An 18,586-nucleotide genomic window follows, 5' to 3' on the forward strand; every position below is an offset into this window, starting at 1 on the left:
GGGAGTCTGAGAAACCTTGGTTTCAGGTTTTCAGTCTCTCCAAAGAAAGGAAAGGTAGAAGGACGTTTCAGCGAGAGTCCAGGGTTACAATCATAGCCGGTTTTGTCATCCCTAATTGAAAGCATGATAACTTTCTGAATCCGCAGCTGATGAGTTCAGTTTGACTGCTGGTCGGTGAAAGCCAACCTGCAGGGCTTTGAAGAGCATCCTCCCCTACGGCAAGACCTGTCTTCCACTCACCTCACCTGCTGCACCCTCTTTCCCTCCCTCTGCCTTTGCTGGGTCCCTCTCCCACCCTCTGTCTTTCCTCCTTTCTCCTCTCCATTGCTCCCCCTCGCTCTTCATCTTAGCTACCCACCCAGACTAACTGATCACACGACAACACTGACGTACAACTTTAATATTTCCATTTCCTGAGAAAAGCTGCTTTGCGCCTCTTAGGAGCTCCCTGGATACCCTAACCCTAGCGCTAACCAATATCCAGTTAAAGAGGGGGAGGCAGGGCTTCCCTCGTGGTGCAGTGGTTGAGAGTCCGCCTGCCGATGCAGGGGACGCGGGTTCGTGCCCCGGTCCGGGAAGATCCCACGTGCCGCGGAGCGGCTGGGCCCGTGAGCCATGGCCGCTGAGCCTGCGCGTCCGGAGCCTGTGCTCCACAATGGGAGAGGCCACAACAGTGAGAGGCCTGTGTACCGAAAAAAAAAAAAAGGGCGGGGAGGCAGAGGGTTTGGGGCTGCTGAACATGTCTCCCCAGTCCCTGAGTCTGAAGTGGAGGGATTAATTCATTGGCCTCACTTCAATCCCCATCATCAAGAAGACTTTGGGGATGAAGAGGTACAAACTACTATGTATAAAATAAGCTACAAGGACATAGTGTACAACACGGGGAATAGAGCTAATATTTTATAATAACTATAAATGGAGTGTAACCTTTAAAAATTGTGAATCGCGCTCTTGTACACCTGTAACTTATGTAACATTGTACATCAGCTATACTTCAAGTTTTCAAAAAAGACTTTGATTACAGGAGCGAGAAGTATCCCTCGGCACCCTATGCAGCAGCCTAAGCCCTGTGACTTAGGTCCCAGCCTGTCTTGAGAACAGCTAGATTCTCAGTCACCTGCATGTGCTTCCAAATTAGCTTCAGAAACCAAAAGCTCTACTTCCTTCTCCAAAAGAAAGGCAGAATTGTCTGTCTGGATCAAACCATTGCTCCACACCAGTAAGGGCAGCAGAAAAACATGCGTTGGTCTTGTTGTAACGTACAGATTTCACTGGGGTGAGGCAAAGTTAGCAGGCCACAGGGCAGTCCCCAGCTCTCCCACGAAAATCTCCGAGATCACCTATTTGTATGACAGGCACTGTTCTTGGCAGCAATGGCCTAAAAGTGAGGGAAACAGACAAAGCCCGGCCTTCGAGGAGCTTATAGTCTAGTGGGGGTGGAGACCATAGACATGAAAACAAATGAATATCATTTCCGGTACAAAAGTGCTGTGAAGAAAATAGAATAAGGTGATGGGATAAAGAGAGACTGCAGTAGGGGGATGCTATAGTAGGTATTAGGGTCAGGAAAGACCTCTTTAAAGAGAAAATATTTGAGCCGAAGCTGAATGGAGTGGAGGAAAGACCACGGTAAGATCTGGGTAAGGGTATATCAGAGAGAGAGTGGCAGACAGGCCCGAGGTGGCCTTGAGCTCCAAGTGTTTAAGGAACTAGGAGGTGGGCGTGGCTGAAGGGCAGTGTGAGAGGAGCAGAGGAGAGGCAGGTGGGTTGGGGGAAGGGGTTGGGGGTCAGACCCCACAGGCAGGGATAATTAGTTTGAATCTCATACTGATGGTTTTCAAGAAGACGTTCCACAAGTTGATTTCTGCTTTTAAATGCTATCAAGTCTGGCCATGGTGCAGAGCGTACATTGTACAGCAGTGGTCCCCAGCCCTTTGGGCACCAGGGACCAGTTTTGTGGAAGACAATTTTTCCACGGGGGGAAGAATGGTTCAGGCGGTAATGCGAGCGATGGGAAGCCATGGGGAGCGGCAGACGAAGCTTTGCTCGCTGGCCCACGGCTCGCCTCCTGCTGTGCGACCTCGGTCCTAACAGGCTGCGGACCGGTACCAGTCCGCAGCCCGGGGGGGCTGGGGACCCCTGTTCTACAGGGCAAGAGTGGAGGCAGGAAGACTAGTTAGGAAAAAATGGCAGAAGACTCAGCAAGAAATGAAGGTGTTTACAGTATCAGAGATAATTGAAAATAATCAGATGAGAAACACAAATCGCTAACGAATCCAAATGTCTTTTTCTGGTGGATTAAATGCGGGGTGGTAGAGAAAAACATGAACGGAAGATGACCGTAGATGGAAGCTTGAGCAACCGCGTGAAAGGTAGAGTCTTTCATTGACATCAGCTAAACTGGGTGGGGAGGAATGCGAAGAGAGACAATTCTGGACTCTGTGTCGGACGTACCGGGAGAGAGAAGCCCGAGAGGGATCCAGGTGGAGATGGTGAGCAGTCTGGAGCCCAGCAGACAGACCAGGGTGAACGTACAAAAGGATAGACGGGATTTAAAGCCATGGGAAGGGATGAGACTACCCAGCAAGTGAGGACGGATGAGAGAAGAGGACGAGGGAACTGAGCCCTGGGGCCGGAGCTGGCCTCATAGACACGCAACCTGTGCGGTTGTGCTGAACCCCAGGTCCCTCGCACCTGGTTCAATCCTCTGCGGCCGCCATCTTGCAATTCTTCATAATTTGGAACTAGAAGCTTCACGTTTTCACTCCTCACCAGGCCCTGCAGATGATGAAGCCACTTCTGCCTCAGACACTTCAAAGTTAAGAATCTGGTGGAGACAGAGACTCCATCAAAGAAAGCTCAAAAAGAGTGATTAATGGGGTAAGGAAGGCCCAGAGTACGGTATCAAGCCAGCCCAGAGATTACTTCTGGGAGGAAATGGCCAACTGTGTCCAACACCGCAGGGCACTGGAGTGAGACAAGGACAGCGAGAGATGCACCCTTGGCCAAGTTCCCAACAATCAGTGACTTTGACGATGACCTTCTTGGCAGTGTGGCCTGCACCAGTCCTTAATTTGGCTGACTACAGAATGACAAGAGACCAGTGGCCACCAGCACTGGAGAACGTGTGGCAAGACTATACAGATGGAGGCCCCCTCATCCTACCGCCCACACCTCTTCCCGCTGCCCGCTCGCTCCATTTCGCAGAGTGAGAGGCCGCACACACATGCACGTCGACACGCCAGCCCAGACATCCAAGCTCTGTTCCGGGCCTCCCTGCCACCAACCTTCTGCAGAACAACCACTAGGAGGAGCCAGGAAGACAGGCCGGGCCGGCCCTGGAAACAGCTCTGGCTATCCTTGCGGGGAATTTCACCTTCCCGAGTGGTCTAGACAGCTAGCAGGGCCCAGGCTACGGGTGGGCAGACGCCTCGGCAGCTAGAGCCCGACCAGAGCAGGACCCTGTAAGATCCAGGCCTCCAGACGGTGGCCCCGTGCCCAAATCTAAGGGCAGTTCTGGAGGTGACGACATGGGTAGACGGAAGCACTTGTAGGTAGCAAAATGAGTTGGTTCTCATTCAGGTGCACATACCTTTCTCTAAGAAATAAAAGTGAGGGTGACAGTGGGAGTAGGTGTTAAGGCCTTGAGGAGAGAAAACATGTTTTGGGGAAAAGGAAAGGAAACTTACTAGCTAGGCGTAGCAGGCTTGTCTGGGTCTGTTGAACAGACACCTCACGTGATGGTTCACAAATTTTAAGTAAATCCAGGCAGCTCAGTGGTCTCACTTTCCCCAGCAATGTTCAGGAGCCCATGTACAGGTGCCAAGAAAGTGGCTTGTTGGGTTTAAACAGGGTTAGGGGCAGAGGAGTTAAGGGTGTTTGTTCCACAGCTCTGCAATGCCAGAATTAGAAGTCTGTGGTCAAGAGGACATAAAGGAGGATTGATGGTGAAAAAGTGGCAGAACCAATGGAATGGGAGCTCACTGAGGGCCGAGAATCGCTGGAGTGGGTGCCTGCAAGTGAGACTTCAGAGATGGTACAGTTATGAGGGAGGACATGGTTTACTTAGGACCATGAGCCGTTTCTTTCAAGAAACATTTTTTATCTGGAACCCTACTTTGTATCTGTAAAGACACAAAAGGTGATTAAATCATCCGTCGCTTCCGTTATAATGCTGGGCATTTCAGGCCACAGAGGATGAGATATGGGGATAACTTTGTGATGACCAGGGACTGGTTAAATCTAGGTCTTTCTGGAGAGAAATAAGGGAAATGGACCTAGTTTACGGGTAGAAACGTAGTTATGTTGTCTGTGGGCGCCCTCTACTGGCACTTAGTCAGAATAGCCATGTGGGGTTGGAAGCTTTTGGGGGTGTGTGTGGGTGTGTGTGTGTTTTAATTAACGAGTGAAACTTGCCCCTTATAGATATTTAGGGGTTATGGCTCAAGTGGGCAAGGAAACTTTAGTTACGGAACAAACCCTACGTCAGCATTTTAAATGTCACAGTCTCAGTTACGTCATTTATGACTTTCTGATTCTCTTTACAGAGAGCCCTGCTTAACCCTAACCTTGAGGGTCTCTCCAATGGGATTGAGCTACTTGAAGTCAAGATCTTAATATTTTTTTATCTTCTTACATCCTGAGCCTAGTACTGTGCCCAGCATATTGTAGGTGTCTGATAAATATGTGTCAATCAGAACAGAAGGGCAATGAGCAAATGAGCAAAGTGGTACAATGTCACAGAAGAAGGAGGGTTTAATCCTACTTGGCCAATTCAGGAAGGCTTCCAAGAGGAGAAGGGTGGTGGCCATGGGGATGGGGAGGGACAGGTAAAGTTGAAATGAATCCAGAAAATAGAAGAGCAAACCTAGGGGCCAGATAGAGACTCCACAAGGCAGGGATTTTTGTGTGATTCTGGAAAGAAGTTCCCTGCTATATGACTGACAGCTGTGGCTCCCAATCCTTCCTGAGAAAGTATGAACAAGAAACCTAAAATTTCATAAAAACAGAGAGAGGAAGCTAGCATGGCAGATTCAGGCAGGCTGAAGGAAGAATCTGGAAGGATTTTTAACCATGAGTACTGAAAAAAGAACAACAATTCAAGGTTTAAAGATTCCCCGTAATTTTTTTACCCTAAACTGTGCGACCTCACCGGAAATTCGGCTCAATAGATAATACAGAGCACTTTTACAATGATGGCATTCTTTTCTCAAAATGCCTTGTTTTCTCAGACACAGAGCGTGGGACCAGGGTGACTTTTCTGGTTTTCATACTGAGTATCTCATATCTCAGGAACCCCCTGAGTCCCAGGCAAATCGGGACAGCTGGTCACCCTAGCTGAGCAGGGGAACTCAGAACAGCTCAGATGGAGAAGGCTGGTGCCAAGCTGGGCTCGGGACAGAGCACAAAGGGCCCTGGCTGAGAATGGACAGGGGATGCCAACTTACTCTGTACCTGTGATCATCATAGATCTGGGTTGTGAGCCCGGTGCGATTCCTCATCCACCAGCAAAATGGGTTTCTGGGTTCTAAACGACCAAGTGCCCAGAGGAAATTGCAAAAGAGCAAGGAGGGGGGAGAGTGCACTCGCAAGGACCCTTGGGTTGCAACAGGAGAACTGAGGCCAAGGAAGACAGAGGTCTCATTTTGAAGGTCCTGCTGTTTCTTCACAATTGTATCTAAAAATAACGACCTGGAAATGAGTAGTTGGCTACATGCGGGATTCTTACAGAACTGGAAAAACTAAACTGCTGCTGCTGTAGCTCACACGTAAGACATCACAGACATTAACCATAGACCCCAATGAGGCCCAAACTAACAGCATGCAACCTCACTTCGATGGCCAGAGATACTCGTGACAGTGGGAGACGTCTGCAGCTCTGGCGGAAGCGGTTCCTCAGCAATGGAGGAGGGTCACCCAGGTGGTGCACAGCCCAGAGTCACTCTTTTCCTACCCAGAGTAAGAGGAGTATGAGGAACGGTCCCTATCACAGCAGCACGGAGACAGGGACCTCTCTACAGCAAACATCCTGCAGGACACTTACCACAAGCCCTTCCTCATCCTTATAGGAAAGTCACAACTCAGGTACTTTACCAACTTAGGAAAGAAATGGCAAAAACAAACAAAACAAAACAAAAAAAAGAAAAGCAAGAGGAAAGGAAAAGGACAAACGGTGAAAAGTGATGTAGCTGTGTAAACATAGTGGATGAAATTTGTATGCCTTAAGGAAGGGCTGCAGAGTCAAAGACTGGAGGTGAAGGAGTCAGAAACAAGACACGCCAGGCAACCCCAGAGCAGCAGTGCTGTGGTGAGCCGGGGGCTGACACTGGGCAGCAAAGGGGATCAGCAGATGCTGAAAAGGCCATTTGTCTAAAGAGAAAAGAGAAGAACTAAACGGGACCAAGACAAACTAAAGTAACACTGCTGGCTGGGGCTTTCACCAAAGACTTGGCTAGAAGGAGTTGATAGCGTACCCACATTGTAGTCATGCGCTTGGCGGCAGTGATGATGACAAGTGATATACGAAGCACATGCCGATGTCTGCTGTTATGCTAAGGGTTTTACCAAGATGGTCTCCTTTAATCGTCACAACAGCCATATGGGTTAGCACTGTGATTATGCCCATTTTACAGATAAAGAAAGTGAGAACCAAGGCCACATGACTAGCAACTAGTGACGGTGGAATTTACTTTAAGGTAACTTTCTAACTACCATATTGTGCACAGTTGGCGTGTGTCACTGTAGCTAGTTCAGACTTTGTTAGAAAGGTTTTTGGTAAACTTTATAAAAATCATTTTTAAATATTAAAAAATATTTTATATCAGCATCAGAAACTTCATACTGTACCACTTCCTCTTTCACTTTGAAACTCTCAGACCAACAAGGAAGCCTACAGATGGTTCAGAAGCCATAGACCAGGGTTCCAGCAGTAGCGTATCACCAGCCCCATCTGGAACATCTGTGTGTACACATTTTGGAGGTGAGTGAGTAGCATAAGGATGAAGTGAAGCGGCTGTCACAGGGCACAATGTTGAGAATGTTCCTTGAAAAGGACCTGTCATGTAGAGGTGAGCAAATACATGTTACATGAATGAATGAATGAAATGAAAATGATCGGCCTCGGCGTCCTGAAGCCACCATCATTACATATAACTAGCAAAAAAATGAGTGGGGCTTCCCTGGTGGCGCAGTGGTTGAGAGTCCGCCTGCCGATGCAGGGGACGCAGGTTTGTGCCCCGGTCCGGGAAGATCCCACATGCCGCGGAGCGGCTGGGCCCATGAGCCACGGCCACTGAGCCTGCGCGTCCGGAGCCTGTGCTCCGCAACAGGAGAGGCCACAGCAGTGAGGGGCCCGCGTACCGCAAAAATAAATAAATAAATAAAATACGAGTGGTCATAGAATTGTGTTTTCATTTATGAACTAAAAGAATTGATTCTGAGCACCCATGTTCTTTGAACACTGTTTTTAGAGAAATTATAATGCCCAGTAGCCACTAATAAGTATGAAATTTATTCACAGGCTACCTGAGGAGTTGTTTACTGATAGATTGCATATACTCACACTCTCTCCTTAAAAGACTTCATGGGTTTTTCACCTTCAAATAGAAAACTCATTTGCAATGAGCACATAAATTTATACCAAAGACAAAGGAAAATATAAGTCTGCTAATTGAATGGGTAAAAGTTGTGATTGAGCTTCAATTTAGCTCTGAGTTTCCTGGCAGACAAGGCAAAAAAAGAAAAACAATAGGTTTCACAATTGTCTTAACAGAAAGGAGGAAGCATGCCAGTCCCTCAAAGGAGACAAAGTATGAGCACTGAAGTCTCAGTGAATTTTCTCATCTAGGGTTACACATAGGAGTCGCCTGCATTGTTCATTTCTTGTTCTCATTTTTACAAAATGAGGAGCAGATTTCATGAAATTGTTACCTGCAGTGATGACTAAAACTGATGGGGTGACAGTAAAGTGCAGCTTAGTGAGACCATCTGTAAGGATGCCAAGGTCATGTAGCCCAAGCACAGCTTCTAGTTTGAGCTGAGGTTAGAAATCAGATTATCTATAAAGAAAGGAAACAGGTGTTTGCTAAACACCTAACGTGTTATGTGCATGAAATGTTTTCTTCCTCTCAACATACATATTATTAATTCTGTTTAATAATTAAGTGAATGTTTTACTGGGATTTACTGCAAATCAGCAAAGGGGTCCCAAGCTCACGCACTCTCTTCTGTACCACACACACCTTCCTGCACTCCTACACTCTTACCAAGAAAAGCCAATGGGCAATTCATCCCTTAGACAAGCTTCTGTCGGTGCTACTTTTTACAGGCAATTCGAGTTAATTCTCTCCAGAGAGGGCCTAGAGTGCTGGGGTTGCACATTACTGATTAAGGAGAAATTTCTTTGTTTAAAAGCCAAGCGGACGGGAATAAAGATGCAGACCTACTAGAGAACGGACTTGAGGACACGGGGAGGGGGAAGGGTAAGCTGGGACAAAGTGAGAGAGTGGCATGGACATATATACACTACCAAACGTAAACTAGATAGCTAGTGGGAAGCAGCTGCATAGCCCAGGGAGATCAGCTCGGTGCTTTGTGACCACCTAGAGGGGTGGGATAGGCAGGGTGGGAGGGAGGGAGATGCAAGAGGGAAGAGATATGGGAACATATATATATGTATAGCTGATTCACTTTGTTATAAAGCAGAAACTAGCACACCATTGTAAAGCAATTATACTCCAATAAAGATGTTTAAAATTAATTAATTAATTAAAAATATAAAAGCCAATCGATCAGTTGGTAGGTTTGACTCAAATCTCTCAAGTTCAGGAGCCTTCGCTGAGCTCACTGCAAAGGAAGTCCACAGTTTCTAGATTTGTGAGTCTCTCTGTTTAAATGGCCTGGGAAAAGATTGTTACACTCTCCTTCCAGTGATAGGTAGACTCAAGGTCTCCCAGGGGACAAGATGTCTACACTGTGACTGAAATGTGATAGAGCCTAATTTAGCTCTGAGCTTCCTGGCAGCCAAGACAAAAAGAGAAATACAATGAGTTTCACAGCTGTCTTAACAGAAACGAGGAAGCACGCCAGTTCCCCAAAGGAGACAAAGTGTGGGCTAAAGCACGGGCAGGAATTGGGTGGTAGTAAGGGAGCCCTGAGTAGAGAGGGCTCCAGGCAGATGAGAAAGGGCAGGGAACTGAAAAGGACATGGCTGGGGTCTAGAGTGTGCGTGCGTCTGCTTGGGGAAGCACCTGTGGCAAGAGTAAGCGGGCAGGTCTAATCCCTTCACAAGGAGGAGCTACACAAAATTATAGAGTTTTTTCTTCTCCAAAAGAACAGGGACCATGTACAGGAAAATCAGTCTGAGAAGGATGGCAAGTCTGGGACTCACTGAAGAACACACACATCTATATCTTAAAGATATATCTATAGATATCTTTTATCTAGGAGCCCTCCTGTGGCTCCCACGGCTGTTATCATAGGACTGGTCTTGATGTCCTGTAATTGTTTCTCTGTCTATGCCACACTAGCCTGTAAGCCTTGGAGGAGCAGAGAGCAGGACTGCCTTTAGATTTGCTTGCCAGACCTATGGGTGTCATTTTGTGTGTGTGTGTAAAGTGATTTTGATTTTTTAGAACGTATTCAAAGGAAGAACAAAAAAAGCTTTCAAGGAGAAAAATGGTGATGAGTAAAGCACAAGACAAGAAATGTAAATTATTTTCTCTCTTTGTAACTCCCATATCTCAGTTCCCCTCTGGGGACTCCACAAAACTTACATACCACGCCCAGGCTGGAATCTGTCCCATTGGCCTGCCCCTCACCCTGGCTCTCCCTGTGGTATTTCCCTGAGTCTCCACGGGTGCCCTTTTGTCTCAATTGCTGTGCCAACGCTGAGGCTTCACATAAGCTCTTTACACACTCCCTTCTCCTCTATCCAATGAAACAACCACAGAGCTGCCTCATGCGAGGCATTTTTTCTTTCATGTTGTCTTGTGTGTGATGGGACCATCATCACCAACTTAGTCTTCTTAACCAGTCCCAGGATCTTTCCAACACCCCTATAATGAGCAGCTTGCCGATGACCACGTGTAGGTCCTGGCTGGTTGCAACCTCTGCAGCTGCAGGAGGGCTTGGCACCTGGCTGCCGACTGCCAAAGAACACGTGCCGCCAGACCTTGTGCCAACACACCTGGCCAAGCACTGGAATTTGTTTTAGCTTTGAGTATTCTTAATCATGTAGTTAATACTTGTTCACTATAGAAACTCTGGAAAATACTTATAAAGTAATAATACATACATGTGTGGTTCTACCTCAGCCACAAATCCTTCACCCATGATTAGCTACTCCAGTTGGCCCTTGAACAACACAGGTTTGAACTGCATAGTTCCACTTATAGGTGAATTTTTTTGATAAATGTAGTTCCTGTGTTTTCATTTTACAGATCTTTAAGTTCAGCGAAAAGTTTGTGTTCGATTGGAGATCCTTTTGCTATTTCAACGTCTTGCCCCCTTGAGTGAGTCATTTATCAATTGCTTTGTTTCTGAGGCAGAGATAGTAGTACTCAGATTTCTGCCTGCACGGAATGGGGAGGGAGGGTCCTGCGCCCCTAACAACCCCATTGTTCAAGGGTCAACTGTATTAACAAATTGTATATCTCCTTCCAGATTTTTGGTGTTTATTTACGCATTCGTTTCTTTGTTCATTTTATATACAATAATAAAATAACTTCTCATGTTACTACCAATAACGTTAGTTAGGTACATTTGGACCTTCCCAAATGCATTTCCCTTTCTTTTTCCTACAGAAGTAACAACCATCCAGAACTTTATGTTAATCAATTCCTCATTTTTCTTTATAGTTTTGCCATATACATACACAGTTTTTAAGCTTCCTGTAAATGAATCCCCATTCTGATCTTCTGTGACTTCCCTTTTCTGCCTAAAATTAAGTTTTTGCTATTCAGACTCATTGAAATATATGACCACAATTAATTAGTTTTTGCTCTTGGGTAGCATTACATTTTATAAAGATACTACAATTTATTTTTCTATTCTGTTATTGATGGGCACTTGGGTTGTTTCCTGCCCCTTGTTATTTCAGGAAATACTACTACGGAACTTCCGTACATCTCTTCTTGTTCATATGCACAATAGCTTCTCCAGGGGACAGTTTCCAGAGGGAAATGGCTGCTTCATAGAGTTTGTACATCATCAGTTTCACTGATCAATGCTAAATTGTTTTCCAAAATTGTTTTATTCTTAGTGTCTGAGAGTTCCTATTGCTCCGTGTCCTTGACAACACTTGGTATTGTCAGAATTTTTCATTTTAGTAATTTTGGTGGGTGAGGTTAGGTATGTCATTGTGCTTTTAATTTACATTTCCTAATTACTGTGATCAACCATATTTCCATATATTTATTGGCAGTATTATTCCTATCCTGTAAAATGCCTATTCATGTTGTTTCTTCATTTTTTAAACTATTTTTTGATTCATAGGACTTATTTATATATTCAATTCTCTCTGTCTCTGTGGATCTCTGTATCTATCTATGCATCTGTTTATCTAAAACTGTACTTTCAAATCTGACAGCTTTTAACAAGAATAATAACCTACCTTGGAAATTGGTCTAGTTACAGGGTCTTAAGTAACAAATATTTTTATTCCCTTTACTCTGATTTTCTAAAGAGCAAAACTAGATCCCATATCAGACAAATAATGATTTATCAAGTGGAAAAAAAGCCCTCCACTACTGTTGTTTGTTTTTCACTTCACTACTTGGGAGATGAGAATAATGAATTTTTGTTTCTGGATAATATTTTTTCAACATTGAATTTCAGAGGGTAAAAGAAAGTTGAAAACAACTGTCCCTCCAAAGTCACTTTTTTAACGTATCTCAGAGTCATATGCTCTCTAGGGCACATTCTCCCCTCATTCGGCTTAGGGGAGCAGAGAACAATGTAATACGTGCCTGCAACTGGATACAATGTGGGTGGCCCTGAAATTCACCCAGAGATCTTCCAACTAAGCCCTCCCCAGCAGCCGGGCAGGAAGGGCTTTCCCTGGATGGTCAATACCCTCTCAATAGAGCACCTACATGCCAGCCTCTGGATGCGCCATGCCCTTGGACAGTGTGCAAGAAAGGACACTGCATCCTAGAACCCACCCTCTAGGGCTTACAGTTCAGTTAGAAAGACACATAAATGAAAGAGTTAAAGATATGAGTAACACTACATGAAAGAAATGGAAAGCTATCGTGATTTTAACCATTGGACTAAAATTGAAGATGACAAAGGATCGAAGGAAGAAGTATGTGCTCCCGGCTCCACCTCAAGTCAAGTCTGTTGGCTCTGTGTTTCCCTTGCCTCCAACCCCTGTTCCCTCCTAGGACCAATAGGTCAGACACAGGGTAGCTTGGGTCACATTCTCCCACCGCTTCCAGACCCATGGTGTGGTCTCTGGTCAGCCTCCCAGCCACTGGGGCCCTCCCCACTCCCTGAGATGGAAGTACAGAGAGTCCTCCACCCTCTCTCGGAGACTTCCACTTTCATTCCAGCCCTGGCTCAGCACTCACAAGATTCAGAGGGAACTAGAAGTGTCGCTCACCAAAAAGACGTTGGAGCCCCTTCCTGGGACACATCATGGGTCAGTGCCTTGCTATTTCCCTGAGTACTGAACCTGGTGTCCTCCTAGGGCACTGCCCATTCCCTGAAGTTATATCTTACTAAGAGCCTCTTGAAAGTTGACCTTGACAATGAATCATGAGGTAATACTTGGATTCCAGTCCCAAGTGACCTGATAACCACACCCTCTTGGTGATGATCTATTCCAGTGGTTTTCAACTAGGAGAGCTATCTCTCCCCAGACATCCAGTAACTTCTGGAGATATTTTTGGTTGTCACAACTGATAGTGGTAGGGGAGTGCTACTGTCATCTAGTGGATAGAGGTTGAGGATGCTGCTAACATCCTATAATGCACAGGATAGCCTCCATCACTGAGAACTAACCAGCCCAAAATATCTGTAGTGTCCAGACTGAGAAACCCAGACCTACTCCTGACTAGCCCAGTCCGGAAAAACCACAGGTCATGACTCCCAGCTCCACACAATTTTTAATAGATGTGGGCTTCTTTGGTTATTCTTAAGTCAGTTCCTACCGTCACACCTGGACACAGGGTGCTGGAGAAGGGACCAGAGGTCCCATGGTTGAGTCAATGACTCTCTTCCCTCAGAGGGCTCAGCCTGTGATCTGAATTCTCATCAACGTGACACTCACAAAAAGTGTTCTGGCTGCAGTTCAATCTCTTGGGGTGACAAACTTGTAAATGGCATGGATAATGACAAGGGCTCCTCTGTATTTCATTATGTAATTATGATTTTTTTCATTAAAAAATACTAAATAATATCTGCTTGTACTCACTCATTCATTCAGTCAACAAATATTTGTTGTGTGCCCAGTAGGACCCAGCACCATGCTCTATACTAAATGAATGGTAATTGTCCAAGTCTACTAACCTAGACCACAGCCGGACTTCTTGATCAGGTGAGATGGAGGGCTGGGAGCTTATTAAATTGCAGATGCTTGGATCTCCCTTCAAAGATTCTGATTTTACAAGTCAGGGTGATGCCCAGGAATCTGCATTTTTAGTGAGCACTTGTGGTGACTTCTAACACAGGCTAACTATGGGACCATGTTTTAAGAAACGTTGGTAGAAATCATGAAATCTACCCAACCTCATCCCAGGTCTGAGATTATGCAGACCTGCACTCTAATGTGGTAACGTCCTCTATCCCTGAAAAAAATCATTTAACCATTTAATCAATTAATCATCTAACCATTAATTGTCTCAAGCTTCCATTTTTAAAAGAAGGAGAATAAGACTTGTTCAAACACGGATGGTGAGAGGGTAGAATGACCCCATGTAAAGAGAAGCAAGACATTTTCAAAAGGAACAGAATCAGAGAAGTTTTACTTCTAAAAACAAATTTTTTAGGACATACAATAGAATGAGCATTGGCCAAGTACATTGATATCAACAGTAGTTAGGAGAAAAACCTCTGATTACGTAAAATCTCTCATTCTCTGAACCGACCTTCGATGATTCCCAGCTTGGTTAGGGACCACTAATCCTCCCTGGTTACCAAGATAAATGGCTTCTCTGATTACTCTCAATTTTCTTTCAAATTCTTTCTCAGACCTATATCATTAACACTCAGATATGTGACTTTGCAGTGGACCCCTTGCTTTAGTAGCTCATTAACCACTGTTAGAGGCCCAGGTTTAAAACTGTTCCAAGCAAAACTTTTCCTAGCCATTAGAAACACCTTAATACTTATCTATGTCCATTAACAAGGAAGTTATCTCACTATACAAGCATAAGGGCAAAACACAGGGAATCATTTCCAGCCCAACTGCTCTATTCTAAATTACTGGGGTCAATTTAATAGTAGACGGAACCCATATAAAGAAACTCATGATAACAATTATAGAACAGATTAAAATCAGTGTATCACATGAATGGACCTAGAGATTATCGTACTAAGTAAAGTAAGCCAGAGAAAAAGATAAATATCATATGATATTGCTTATATGTGGTATCTTAAAAAAAATGATACAAATGAACTTATTTACAAAACAGAAATAGACTCACAGACATGAATACAAACTTATGGTTACCAAAGGGGAAAGGGCAGGGGAGAAATAAATTAGGAGTTTTGGATTAAAATATACACGCTACTATATATAAAATAGATTACCAACAAGGACCTACTGTATTACACAGGGAACTATACTCAATATCTTGTCATAACATATAATGGAAGATGATGTAAAAAAGAATATATATGTTTGTATACATGTACAATTGAATCACTTTGCTGTACACCTGAAACCAACACAATAGTGTAAATCAACTATATTTCAATAAAAAAATTTTTTAAAAATCAATGTATCAGCAACATCATTAATGGAAGAGGTATGAATTAAAGGCCAGAATATCTCAGAAAACATACCAGAGTCCCCTAAGGTAATTAATCTAAAATGTATTCTGTCCCTTTAATTAAACGTGTCTTTGTTATACCTTCAAAGGTCTCTGTATTCCTGTCTTGTCCACACTCTTTACTTTTTGCTACAAGTAACACCACCTTAGCCCCGAGTCCACAGAGAAGGTCTGGGGACCCAGTGGACTCACAAAATAGAACACCTTGCATTCCTTTACAGATCAAGCATTTCCAAAGACTCCTACCAAAATCCACTCAAAATACGGATGAGTGTCCAAACAGGAGGGAAATTATCCTTCCATGATAAACAGAGAAAAACTCACCATGTTTTGTGAGATCTGTAGCCTTAGTCCATCCCAAGTACCCCAGATCCCACACACCAAGGAGCTCCATTCCCGCCACCTCCAAACAAAAAAGAACCCCTCCCCAGCACTTGGGAACTCTGAGCCATCATATCAGTTTGAATGCAAATTTGACCCCAAACCCAGCTCTGCCGACAGATTCATTTTTAAGTAGACTCTGCTCCCTGCAGACCGACATGCAAATGGTGGGAACTCAAGCATGAGAACCACAAAGGCAGCAAAAAGACGTTGACCATACCTATTTTCCCAGCCTCCCCTCGCAGGTTGAAATCCCAGTTTCTTGGCAACTTCAGGGACATTTTGCTTCTGGTTTGGGTGAGTTGCTGCTGAAGCAGGGAGTCTGCCTCAATTCACGCCCTTCTTGGCTTTTTGATCTTCTTGCCCCACAAGCTTGTGTGTGTGTGTTTTCCCCTTTACGATTGCTTCACAAGCAATCTTCGGTTTGAGGTTGGTCTGCCAGCATGTCTTCTCCTTTCTCAGATGAAAGGTCCATCCATCTGTCACCGGGGATGGTACCCAAACCTGCCCACGGTCCCTCGGGGGGCTGGTACCTCATGAAGTGTGCACCCTGCTTTTCCTGCTTTCAGTATTACCAGAAATATCCCAGTTGACACTTCACTCTGCGTCATGGGAAGCAAAGCTCCTGTTCAAAAGAATCTCAGGCCTCACTGAGGCGAGGTCGTGATAAACAACGGCTGCCTCTTGGCTTTTTTTTTTTTTTTAACTGTCTGCTTCCTTGCATTTGAGGAAGTGGGTGGTTGTTCAGTGTAATGATACATTATAATCTCTTTCTTGAGAAAATGGTTTTTGGAAATGCTTATATAAGTAGAGTGAGTGCTAGAGGTTTGATTAAAAGAAAAAGAAAAGAAAATTCTAAGACTCTGGCCATCTACCTCTAAGGCTCCCTTCTCATTGAACAGAGTGGGCTTACAAAAACGGTCAATAAGACAAAGAGCTTTCCCCCAAAGTCACCTTCGTTTAGGTCACCTTCTTTTAGTCACCTTCTTCCTGCTATAAGGCCCACATAGTAAGTTCTCCACCTACTCAGGACAAAGGTTCCAAGTGATCTCAGCCTGATGTCAGGAGGGTGCTGATGTATTTAGCTAATAAGTGAGCTTTAGCTGGGTAGACCCACTTAAGTGTTATCGTGGTTCTTTGACCCTGTGTACAGGGTGTGGGTTTGAGAATCAGACTGATATATGTTCACAACTCAGTTCTTCCACTTCCTAGCTCTGCAGCTTTTAACAAGCAACTGAATCTCTCTGGGCCTCAGTCTCCTTAGCAGTAAAATGGGTTGATAATAACCGTGACTGCACAGAGTTGTGAAGGCATCTAGTACAGAGCTGGACGCATAGTGGTTACACCACAAACATCAATTCAACCCTTATTCCATTTAGTTCAGTTCTGTGACAGGCTTTCGTATGTTCAACTGGGCCAGACTGACCTAGTGATTAAGTATTTGGTCCAAGAGCCAGAATGCCTGTGTTCAAATCCTGGCCCAACCACTTTCTTGCTGTGTGACTTTGGATAAGTTTCTTGACTACTCTGTGCTTCAATAGTCTCATCTATAAATGAGGCAAATAATAGGACCTACTTCAGAGGGCTATCATGAGGCTTATTAAAGAGAGTAGATAATAAGACTAATAAGGCTATAAGGTAATGGAACTAATAAGATAGTAGGTAAGAGTGCTCACAAGAGTCACTACTGGCCAGAATATGAGCTACACATCCTTGGTCCATTCATTCTTCAGCCCTCCTGGATGACTCTGCTATACTTTCCTCTTTGCCTCCATGTACTCACTCTGTTGATGCCCTGGCTTCCTGTTCCATTGGGAAAGTTGATGCAACTGGAGGAGAACGTCTGCAAGCTCCCATCACTGTAGCGCCCTCACTTCCATGCATGGAAGCTCACACACTCAATCTTCTCTCAGTTCCGAAGGATAAACTGTGTCATCACTCCTCTATCTTTACTGCTTCATCAGTTTCTTCTCTCTCTTGGATCATTGCCACCAGCATTCACGCTTATTCTTTTGTTTTTTGTTTTTGTTTTTTGGCGGTACGCAGGCCCCTCACCGCTGTGGCCTCTCCCTTTGCGGAGCACAGGCTCCGGACGCGCAGGCCCAGCGGCCATGGCCCATGGGCCCAGCCGCTCTGCGGCATGTGGGACCCTCCCGGACCGGGGCATGAACCCGTGTCCCCGGCATCGGCAGGCTGACTCTCAACCACTGCGCCACCAGGGAAGCCCCACACTTATTCTTTGATATACTACAGTTTAAAAAATCTCTCTCGATGTCATTTCCCCCTTTGGCTACAGCCCCATTTCTCTCCTTCATTTCTGAGCCAAGTTTTCATAAGAATTGTCTATACTTGCAAACACTTGTCCTGCTATTCTCTCCTGAATCTTTTTGGTTGATGTTTTTGCTCCCATGACTCCACTGAATATATTCTGATCAAGGACATCGACCACATCCCTGTCACTGAATCCACTGGTCAATTCCACATGTCATCTCACTTTGACACATTTGATTCCTTTCTCCAAGCCCAAGCCCTCTCTCCACTTGGCTCCCAGCGTTCCTCACTGGTGTGGTTGTCTGCCTGCCGTTCTGCTTCATCTCCATTTCCTTGCTGATTCCGTTTCATCTCCCTGACCTCTTAACAGTGAAGGAAACCAGGATTCACTCACTGGACTACTCTTCCATCTATACCCACATGTTGGTGAGCTCATCTGTCTCAAGGCTTTAAATGCCATGCATTTGCTGATCCATCCAAGGTAGATTTTCAGCCCAGACTGCCCCCTGAACCCCAAATCATACACATCTCTGCTTATATAACAAATAACCACCTCAAACTAAACTGTCCAAAACTTATATCCGGCTTCCCTGGTGGCGCAGTGGTTGAGAGTCCGCCTGCCGATGCAGGGGACACGGGTTCGTGCCCCGGTCCGGGAGGATCCCACGTGCCACGGAGTGGCTGGGCCCGTGAGCCATGGCCCCTGGGCCTGCGTGTCCGGAGCCTGTGCTCCGCAACGGGAGAGGCCACAACAGTGAGAGGCCTGCGTACCGCAAAAAAAAAAAAAAAAAAAAATCCAAAACTTATATCCGGGGGACCAGGCTGAAGGAGCAGGGGTGACCTGAGGCATATTCTTCTCATTGTGAATGAAAGGAGTGTAAGAGGGAAGAACCACATAAGCCTATTTAAAGCCTCTGCTCTTATCATATCTGCTCATATTC

At 45.2% G+C, this 18,586-nt stretch overlaps 1 protein-coding gene across 3 annotated transcripts in view; it reads right to left on the reverse strand.

Moving 5' to 3' along the window:
* Positions 1 to 15,954, reverse strand: part of ARHGAP25 (Rho GTPase activating protein 25) — an 87,602-nt gene extending 71,648 nt beyond the window's left edge. Inside the window, exon 1 of one of the 3 annotated variants that reach the window (XR_012325666.1) lies at positions 15,318 to 15,336. Coding sequence is in view for 1 of the 3 variants with exons in the window: in XM_033838378.2 (XP_033694269.1) it covers positions 15,595 to 15,655 (61 nt within the window). In the remaining 2 variants the exon portion in view is untranslated. Of the gene's footprint in view, positions 1 to 15,317; positions 15,337 to 15,594 lie in introns of those variants that run through there. The other 2 variants (XM_033838378.2, XM_073791296.1) reach the window with 2 other exon arrangements.
* Between the last annotated feature and the right edge of the window lie 2,632 nt (positions 15,955 to 18,586).

This window comes from Tursiops truncatus, chromosome 14 (assembly GCF_011762595.2).
Source record: "Tursiops truncatus isolate mTurTru1 chromosome 14, mTurTru1.mat.Y, whole genome shotgun sequence".
In the NCBI taxonomy this organism is placed as follows: Eukaryota; Metazoa; Chordata; class Mammalia; order Artiodactyla; family Delphinidae; genus Tursiops; species Tursiops truncatus.